The 10,610-nt window shown below is 37.7% G+C and overlaps 1 protein-coding gene and 1 non-coding gene across 2 annotated transcripts; one reads left to right on the top strand and one right to left on the bottom strand.

Moving 5' to 3' along the window:
- Positions 1 to 7,024: 7,024 nt before the first annotated feature.
- LOC125493947 (small nucleolar RNA R71) lies at positions 7,025 to 7,131 on the bottom strand. Its single transcript, XR_007270270.2, has one exon. It is a non-coding gene; the product is annotated as a small nucleolar RNA R71 (small nucleolar RNA).
- Positions 7,132 to 7,455: 324 nt separating this feature from the next.
- LOC130590231 (uncharacterized) lies at positions 7,456 to 8,846 on the top strand. Its single transcript, XM_057392275.1, has 3 exons — positions 7,456 to 7,927; positions 7,984 to 8,123; positions 8,316 to 8,846. Exons 1-3 carry the CDS (start codon positions 7,456 to 7,458, stop codon positions 8,844 to 8,846), a joined length of 1,143 nt encoding a protein of 380 aa, XP_057248258.1.
- Positions 8,847 to 10,610: the final 1,764 nt, after the last annotated feature.

Here is a 10,610-nt window from a genome sequence, read left to right as displayed (position 1 = left end):
TCATTATTTTATAAGAGCACTTATACAATGTTTCACACTTTCCCTTAAAAAAAAGTTTACACTTGAGAAGTCGGCAAATCAACTCTTTTTTTTCCATATAAAATAAAATAAGATTACAAACAACTATGACTTGAGCAAAAAAAAATAAATATCGTGCAACTTCAAATAGCTAGAGAGATTTGGAATTCGGTAGGAAAGGTATACCGAATCTAAATTTTTATAATTTGTATCTCACACTTAGCTTATTTTGAAATGTAATCCGAACTAATTCGTTGTCATGAATTTGAGATATCATATTTTATATATTTCTTATTTTTGCGTCAATCTTATGTTCTTAACACGTGGCTTTTAATTTTCTATTATTTAATAACAACAAAATAACTTAATATAATAATAACAATGACATTATAATGGTAACAACAAGATTAATAATAATTACCAATATTAATAATTAATAAGTACAACAACAACAATAATAATTCTTTTGAACAAATGTACTAGTAAATAATAATACTCCCTTTGTATTTTTTTTTATCTTTTCACTTAGAATCTTGACACTATTCACAATTAGAGATAATCTTTTAGATTTTTCTCAATATATAAGAAAAAATATAGTCATGGGGTCTTGTTTGATTCGTCTCAATGAGTACTTTATTAATATTCAATTATTATAATTTTTATTAATATGTAGTGAAAGATATTTAATAATAATAGTTTTTAAATATAAGCATGATATGATCTGAACTGATCTGATCTGATCTGATCTGTCTGATCTGATCTGATCTGGTCTGATCTGATCGATTGATCTGATCTGATCTGAACTTATTTTTTCTGATCTGATCTGATCTGAACTTATTTTTTCTGATCTGATCTGATCTAATCTGATTAGATCTGAAATAAGCAAAAATAAGGTGAACTGAACATAGCCTAAGGGCCTGTTCTTTTCGGCATAAAACAGCTGAACTGAACTGAACTTATTGGAGCTGAACTGAACTGAACTTATTGGAGCTGAACTGAACTGAACTGAATTGAATTGAATTAAATTAAATTGAATTAAATTGAATGTAATAATTATGTATAAATAATATTTTAAACATATAATATGAATATTAAATAATAATCATATTGATAAGTAATAATAATGAATAATAATAATAGTATTTTGGATATTTTTATATGATAATTATAAATAAATAATATTAATAATAATAATTAATGATAATAATGATAATTAATAATAATTATTTTATATTATTTTTATTAATATATTAATACTTGATGATGATATATAATAACAATAATATCTAAGAAGTAAATTAATATTACTATTTTAATAATTAGATTTAATAATATAAAAATATTTAGTAATAAAAATAATGATTGGGTTGGACCGCGAAAATTACATCATAAAACGTCTTGACGCGATTCAATTGGTTTATGGGCTAAAAAAGTGGGTTTATTTGTGCTTTGAGTAAAGCTATAATAAACAAAATAATATATAGAAATAACAACAACAACAACAATAATAATAATAATAATACTTAATAGTAATGATATATATTTAAATAATAATAATAATAATAATAATAATAATAATAATAATAATAATAATAATAATAATATTAATAAGAGTAATTAATAAAATAAATTATACCAACTAACATAATAATAATATTTAACAAAATGGTTATAAAAGAATAGAGCTGAACTGAACTGAACTTATTGGAGCTGAACTGAACTGAACTGAACTTATTGGAGCTGAACTGAATTGAACTAAACTGAAAATAAGCTGGGGAGAACAGGCTCTAAGATGTAATGATAATAAAAATAAATGTTATATTGACCATGAAAATTATTAACTATTATTTATTTAGTTTAATTTTCAAAAGTGTAAAATATTTAAATATTATGATAATATAAATCATTAAGGGTAAAATTATATAATACATCATTAATATTACTCATCAGCTCATGCTCAAATTACAACTTTTTTTTATTAAAAAAACACGATAGCTTGATCCAGTCCATCAAACCCATAGCCTACCAACCTGTTCCATGAACCCGCAAAAGCTTAAATAAGAGTGATGTGGACCAAGCAAACTAGTCCACCACACCAGCCTGCCAAATCCTCAAAACTCGTGGTCTAGTCCTGGGCCATGGCGCGCTAGTCCAACCCGTCCATTGACCACTTGTAGGCGCAATTCATGTAGGAAACTTCCAGCTTTAGTTTCCTAAAATCTATGAAATTGCTGATGGTAGTGATAAGCGGTGGTTGACATTCATTGAAAACTTATTGTGAAATCTAACCTAATTCAAATTTAGTGTTCGATCTTCATATCTAACTTTAGTGCCATGAGGTCTAGCCTCATCCAAGTTTAGTGCCCCGACATATTCATATTCAAAATTTAGTACCTTTAGGTTACGTTATCGATCTTTTTTTAGTTGTTACATTTCATTTATGAATACTATTACATGACAACTTTAACCTTATTTAATTTTATATACATAAAGAAATCAACAGGATCTTGTTTGATTCCTCTAAATGTATACGTTCCAAATATAATTTTTTTATAATTTTCTATTATACATATAATTCAAGATATCTATACAAATATATTAAAAGGCGTGCATAAACAAGAAACTGTGCCACGTGGCGCTCTTCCTAGGGAGTTTTTAGTTCATGTAATCCATGTACAATAATTTTTTTTAGAAATTGCATAATATAAAGGTTTGATCCCGAGACCTCAAGTACATATATTAAAGTCTTAACTACTAGACTAAGTTGTAATAGTGTTATTATCATAAAGTATTATATTAATAAATGAATTTTTTTCTTAACGGGGTATAGCCCGGATCTAATAATTAGTTAAAGTTTTAAACTGTGTCTTGAAAACTCTAAAAACAAACTGTGGCAACAAAAGAAAGACAAATGGAGTATAAACAATCTAATTAACTTTTTTTTTTTTTTTGGTGAAAAAGTAAGCCACATATTATATAGTCATATTAGAACGAGTTTTAAATCCGCAATATAAGCCGTAGTACAATAGCTAGGGGGAGTTGGGAACATCCTAGTTACATTGCAATTACCATCCTTAATTCTACTTTCCTTGGCAAGCAAATCCGCAACTTGATTGTCCTTCCGGCTGCAATACTCAATTGTCACTTGGGGGAGATCCCTCCATAACTTTCTGCATTCAAAAATAGCACTCATATTTTTGTCAGCACAACTCTCATGATTATACAACAATCCTACTACATTCATGCAATCAGTAAATATAATGGCCTCAAGTAACCTAAACTGCCTAGCAATAAACAAACCCTGTTGAATGGCCATGATTTCAGCCATGACCACATCTATCGCAAAACTCCTAGTCCCGAAACCTATGATCCAAAACCCCCTCTCGTCTCTAGCCACACCCCCGGTACCCATGGGGTCCGCTAGGTGGTGAAGGATGCATCTACATGGATGGTCGGACGAGTGGTCTGCGAAGGAGGAGGCCCCGTGTTTCGAGGGGCAAGGGAGGGTAGGACAATGGACTTTTTGGATTGAATAAAAGAAGAGACAGCGATATGGCTTTGGGGATGATAACGTCAGCTGAAGAAGGGGAAGCCCCATTAATGCTGCAGTCATTCCTATTCTTCCATATTTCATGACATAAATATGGAAAGATGTCCGCCCACTCATTCCCTTTAAACCTAAAATCAACCTCCAAATTGGTTCGGAGCCAATCATTGAAGGATAAGAGGGGGAGGGGATCAAAACCACATGCTTTCCAGATCTCCATAGAGAATACACAATCACGGATCACATGGGCTGAATTTTCACTAGGAAGGTGACAGCGAGGACAACAGGAGTTAGGGACAATATTTCGAAGGGCAAGAAGCATTTTATGTGGGATTCGGTCTCTCCACAGGAGCCAAAAGAAAAACTTTAGCTTTGGCTCCATCTTTGACTTCCAAATCCAAGACAGGTTGACATGGGGGGAGTTAATTTGGCTATCATAAGCCTGAGCAAGAGAAAACCCCTTCAAGGATACGAAATGAGGGATGAGCAAATCTCCTCTAGTCTCCTCTTTGGGGGGTGGAAGACTAGTAATGCGGTCCTGGATTATTTGGGGGAGCTCAAATGAAATCCTAGTGAAGTCCCATTGACCATGGGAGGATAGGTCACACACCCGTAAGGAACTCTCCGACTCCAGCAAGGGTCCATGGATCAGGCTACGAAGACACCCTATAGCAAGCCAATTGTCCTCCCATAGATTAATTGAATGTCCATTTCCTACACTCCACGAGCTATTGGATTGGAGAAGATCCCACCCTTTTCCTATGTTTTTCCACATAATGGAGCCATTTTTGAAAGGAGTAGCATGGTTATGGTGGATGTATTTTGATTTGATGCAGTCTTGGGCAAGAGATGGTGGGCCCTGAGAGATCTTCCAACCCAGTTTCATCATATATGCAACATTGGTCAATTTTTGGTCCCTTATCCCCAAGCCACCCCTGTTCTTAGGTCTAAAAGTCACCTCCTTCCCCACAAGGTGAAGTTTTTTATGATTTGTGGAATCCCCCCATAAAAAGTTGTTGCATATAATGTCTAGGTCTTTAAGAGAGGCAGCAGGAAGAAAAGCAGCTTGCATATAGTAGGCCGGGATTGTGGAGAGCGTAGAGTTTACCAAACAAAGTCTCCCTGCCTTTGATAGGAACTTAGTTTTCCATAATGCAAGCTTTGCACGAACCTTATCCACCACAAATTGAACTTGGGCACGTGTAGGTCTTTTATGGGAGATGGGTAGGCTTAGATATGTCCCTAAATTGCCATTTTCTTTAACCTTGATTGTCTCTTGGAATAATGCTTTAAGGTCCGGAGGGGTATTGATATGTCTATTTTATATAGAATTTTACCCTCATTTCCCATGGATTATTGGTATTAATTGCGCTCTTCGGAGCCCTTTTTAGTACTAATGTGTGTCTTGTAGTGCATTAGTGTTTTCAGGCTGATTATTATAGGAACAAGCATATTTTGGTGCATTTCCTAATCTTTGATATCGCTACATGAGACAAGAAGTCGGGACGTGCAAAAATCTCACATTGAGCCCAAAAATCTGGTAACCTCCCGACCGGGCGACATCTGCCCCGGCTGGTCGGGCGAGTCTTACTTAGTCAGAAATCGAACGCTGAAGTTCCAAGAAAATTTGCTCCCGCGCCCGACCGGGCGAAATCCGCCCGGGCGGTCGGGCGAATGCTACTTAGCCAATTTTAGAAGATTAAAGCTGCCAGGCGAATTTTACATGCGGGCCCGACCGGGCGAAATCCGCCCGGGCGGTCGGGCGAAGCGAATGATTATTGTGCTGAAAGGCGCCCGGCCAGGCACGACGAAGGAGCACAAGACCTGACGACCGCCCGACCGGGCGAAATCCGCCCGACCGGTCGGGCGGGACGATCTTTTGGCTGTTTTGAGCGCGTGTTGCGCCGGATTTGCAAGACATATAAATACTATTTTATTAGAGTTAAAAACCACGCCTTTTTACTAGAGAATACATTTTATAACTTTTTAGAGAGCTTTTGAGTTTATTCCTTGGTTGAACATTGATTACTACGCTTTGATTCCTTCAAGTAAAGACTAAGTTTTCTTAATCTCTTCTTTCCTTTCATTATTATCATGTCTTTTAATTTGTTCATTATTTGTTTTGCTATTTCAATTATGTGTGAGTAGTCCATTAATCTAGGGTTAAGTAAAACCCTAGCAATGATTTAATATATGAATTCTTCCATTAATCCCAAGTTTATATGATCAATTGTTCTTGTTTGATTGGATTGTTCTTATGCTCATTATCATACTAGGGATAGGTGATTTTGATTTTGACTCCGTATATCTTATTTTCAATGGGAATTGAATCTAGATGGTTTTGTTGATCCAATCAATGGTATGAATATCTTCTATGGGAATAGTTAGATGGGATTGCTAGGAATTTAATTGTGATGCTATGCTTAATGCCTCTTTCTTGCATGATTCTATGGGAATAGGTTGATTGCTTTTTAGAGTAGCCATTGGTACTCGGGAGAGATCTTTGGTAATTATAGGGTGCATTACTCCTCTTGATTCTTGATTATGTTATTTGGGATGGAATTTATTCATGTATTGGTCATGCTAGTGGTGATGCTTAATTCTAGATTTTAATTAATTGATTATATCTTGTGTGTTCCTAGAATTGTCATAGTTTAGTGTTAGTCTTAGTCAACACCCTTTTCATCATTGTTTGTCACTCGTTTAGTTAAATTGAGTCAAGATATCTAGTGTTTGATACGTTTGTCCCTGTGGATTCGACCCTGACTTGCTCTGCTACATAGTTGGGTAGTTGGTTAGGTAATTACTTTTGATAGGTGCGCGACACGCCTATCAAATTTTGGCGCCGTTGCCGGGGACAAACGGTATTAGATTAGTTTATCTTTGATTTTATTTAGCTAAACTGTCTTTGTTCGATCATTGTCACTCTATTTGCTGTTTGATCTCTTTTCTTTCAGTCTTTTTGTTGCATGCGTACTCGTAGCAAGGGTCCACAAGATCTGATTACTCTTGATCGCGAGATCGAAGCTACAGCAAGGAGATTAGGAGGTCGAAGAAGACAACAACAACAAGAACCAACAATGGGAGACGAAGCACCACCAAAGTCTCTACGGGAATATGCTATGCCCGATGAGACCACCACCACCATAAACAGACCGACAACCGCTGCCAATCATTTGAGCTCAAGCCACAATTCATCCAGTTTATCTCACAGGATTCCTATGCGGAACACCCAAAGAGAGCCCTACTGATCATTTGGCTAATTTTTTAGAAAAATGCAATACTTTGAAATTAACTAATGTTTCTGACGATTTAATTCGGTATTGTGCTTTTCCTTTTTCTCTCAGGGACGAAGCAAAGGAATGGTTTAAGGAAGAAGAAGTGAGGAAGATTGCCACATGGCCAGAACTAAAAAGGCTTTCTTTACAACTTTCAATTCTTCCTCCTATGAGAACTTCCAAGTTCAGAAACGAGATATCTGGCTTTCAACAACATGAATTGGAGTCTCTCTATGAAGCATGGCAGAGATACAAGGCTTTGCAAAGGCAGTGTCCACACCACGGCATTCCTGAGTGGTTGCTGATTCAGACATTCTACAATGGTCTGAAGCATGAAGTTCGAAGTTCTATTGATGCCGCATCTGGCGGTACTTTCATGGCAAAAACTCCAGAAGCCGCGAAGACATTGTTGGATGATATGGCTGCCAACAATTACTGAATGACTGGAGTATATCTCGTGGAGCCCCTAAAAAGGGAGGTAAGTATGAGGTTGATGCTATTGCTACTTTAACTAACACTGTGCAAGTTTTGGCAGCTAAAGTTGATCAGTTGAGTAGCGGACCAGCAGCGCCTATTTGTGAGATTTGTGAAGTGCAAGGTCACTCTTTCACGATGTCAATATATAATCTGGGAGCGGGAACTGAGCATGTCAATGCCCTCCTTAACACAAATACAAGGCCACAAAACAACCCATACTCAAACACATTTAACCCAGGTTGGAAGCATCACCCAAATTTCTCCTACAAAAATAACCAACCTCAACCTCCACCCACCAACTACTCCCAGCCACCTGGTTTCCAACAAAGACCACCATTCAACCCTTCATCATCATCCTCTCGACCCAACCTTGAGACTATCATGGAGAATTTAGCTTCCTCTCAGGCTAAGCAAGTTGAATACCAAGCCAAGCAGAATGAATTTTTCAACAATTCTCTCCAACAAATCACTGCTCATAATAAATTGATGGAGAGTCAGATGACCCAACTAGCCCAACAAATAAGCCACCTCTCTAAACCTTCAGGCCAACTTCCTGGGCAAACTGAACCAAATCCAAGGGCATATCAATGCCATTTCATTGAGGACGGTAAGGAATTCAAGAGCCTACAAGGAGGGTAACTGAGCACCACAACACTGCAAAAGAGGTTATAGAGTTGAGTGAGGAAGTTCAAGAGAAGACGGGTTTGGAAGATGAAGCTAAGAAGCCTGAGAAGGAGGAACCCACTGTCATTCCTATTAAACCATACAAGCCACCTGTTCCGTTCCCTCAAAGATTGGCACAGGCAAAACTTGAAAAGAAATATGGGAAGTTCCTTGACATCCTGAAGAAGCTACACATCAACATACCCTTCTTGGATGCCATATCTGAGATGCCTTCTTACGCTAAGTTTTTGAAAGACATGCTCTCCAACAAACGAAAAATTGAAGAAAATGTCACTGTTTCACTAACTGCTGAGTGTAGTGCTATTTTGCAGAATACGCTTCCAGAAAAGCTAGGAGATCCGGGCAGCTATTCCATTCCGGTCAAGCTTGGAAATATTGCTATCAAGAATGCTCTATGTGATCTTGGGGCTAGTGTTAGTCTCATGCCGTTATCTATCTGCAAGCAACTCAACATGGGCGAACTAAAACCCACACGCATCTCTCTACAACTAGCTGACAGGACAGTGAAGTTTCCACTTGGTATACTTGAAGATGTTCCTCTTCGAGTGGGAAAATTCTTTATTCCTTGTGATTTTGTCGTCATGGAGATGAAGGAAGATGCACAAGTTCCCATAATTCTTGGAAGACCCTTTTTGGCCACTGCTGGAGCCATTATTGACATGAAGAAGGGTAAAATCACTTTTGAAGTAGGTGATGAAAAGATGGAGTACACACTCACAAACTCCATGACTTCTCCTTCTATGGGAGAAACTGTTTATAGAGTGGATGCTCTTGATGAGGTGATAGAAGCAGAGGCTTTCAATCTGCAACTGGATGCCTCTCCAGGAATTGCTGCATTCTGAGGACACTAAGGAGAGTACTACGCCTCCTAAGGTAGAACTGAAACCTCTCCCCTCTACTTTGAAATATGTGTTCATGGGTCCCAATGATACATACCCTGTTATTGTTAATGCTGAGCTTGATGACATTCAAATTGAAAAATTGCTCGTTATTTTAAGAAAATATAAGAATGTCATTGGGTACACCATTGATGATATCAAGGGTATTAATCCCTCATTTTGCATGCACAAAATCATTCTTGAGGACGAACATGCTTCCTCTATAGAATCTCAACGAAGACTTAATCCAAATATGATGGAAGTAGTCAAGAAAGAGGTTCTTAAATTGCTTGATGCAGGTATAATCTACCCTATCTCAGATAGTAAGTGGGTTAGCCCTGTTCAAGTAGTCCCTAAGAAAGGAGGTATGACCGTTGTTAAGAATGATAAGGGTGAGCAAGTTCCCACTAGAACTGTGACAGGGTGGCGCATGTGTATTGATTATAGACGATTGAATAAGGCCACCCGCAAGGATCATTTTCCCCTCCCCTTCATTGATCAGATGTTAGAAAGACTGGCAAAACACTCCTTTTTCTGTTGGTTGGATGGATACTCTGGTTTTTTCCAAATTCCTATTCATCCAAGTGACCAGGAAAAGACTACCTTCACATGTCCTTATGGCACCTTTGCATATCGAAGGATGCCATTTGGACTGTGTAATGCTCCTGCCACTTTTCAGCGTTGCATGATGGCAATTTTTTCCAGTCTTATTGAGAACTCTATGGAAGTATTTATGGATGACTTCTCCGTCTATGGAACATCTTTTGACGTTTGTCTTGCTAATTTACAAAAGGTGCTCCATAGATGCAAAGAAGTTAATTTGATTCTCAACTGGGAAAAATGTCATTTTATGGTGCAACAAGGAGTCGTTCTGGGTCATATTGTTTCTCATCGGGGCATTGAAGTCGACAAAGCAAAATAGAGGTCATTGAGCGTTTACCACCTCCTAACTCTGTCAAAGGAGTAAGGAGCTTTCTTGGTCATGCGGGATTCATCGCCGCTTCATAAAAGATTTTTCCAAAATTGCTCGACCTCTAACTGAGCTTTTAGGCAAAGATGTCCCTTTTGTGTTTACTGATGCTTGTACTGAGGCTTTTCACAGGTTAAAAGCGGCTCTTATTTCTGCTCCTATAATTCAATCGCCTGACTGGAATCTCCCTTTCGAGATTATGTGCGATGCTAGTGACTACGCAGTGGGAGCAGTATTGGGTCAGAGGGAGGATGGTAAACTGCATGCCATCTACTATACAAGCAAGACTCTTACTCCGGCCCAGATGAACTATGCCACAACTGAGAAGGAACTGTTAGCAGTGGTGTATGCGATGGAGAAATTTCGGTCCTATCTGGTGGGGTCGAAGGTGATAATTCACACTGATCATGCGGCTCTTAAATATTTGATGAGCAAGAAGGATGCTAAGCCCCGTTTGATTCGGTGGATTTTGTTGTTACAAGAGTTTGACTTGGAGATTCGAGACAAGAAGGGTGTTGAGAACGTTGTTGCAGATCACCTTTCTCGAATTGTTATGGATGCTGAGGGTGATGAGGCTCTACCAATTGATGATACTTTTCCTGATGAGCAGCTTCTAGCTTTAGCCACTGCAGAGATCCCATGGTATGCTGACATAGACAACTATTTGGCTAGTGACACTATTCCTCATGGATATTCATCTCAACAAAAGAAGAAATTCTTTAAGGATGTGAGGAGGTATTTTTGGGATGAGCCCTTCC

Source organism: Beta vulgaris, chromosome 9 (genome assembly GCF_026745355.1).
Source record: "Beta vulgaris subsp. vulgaris cultivar EL10 chromosome 9, EL10.2, whole genome shotgun sequence".
Lineage (NCBI taxonomy): Eukaryota > Viridiplantae > Streptophyta > Magnoliopsida > Caryophyllales > Amaranthaceae > Beta > Beta vulgaris.
This window is presented reverse-complemented; position numbering and strand designations above follow the sequence as displayed.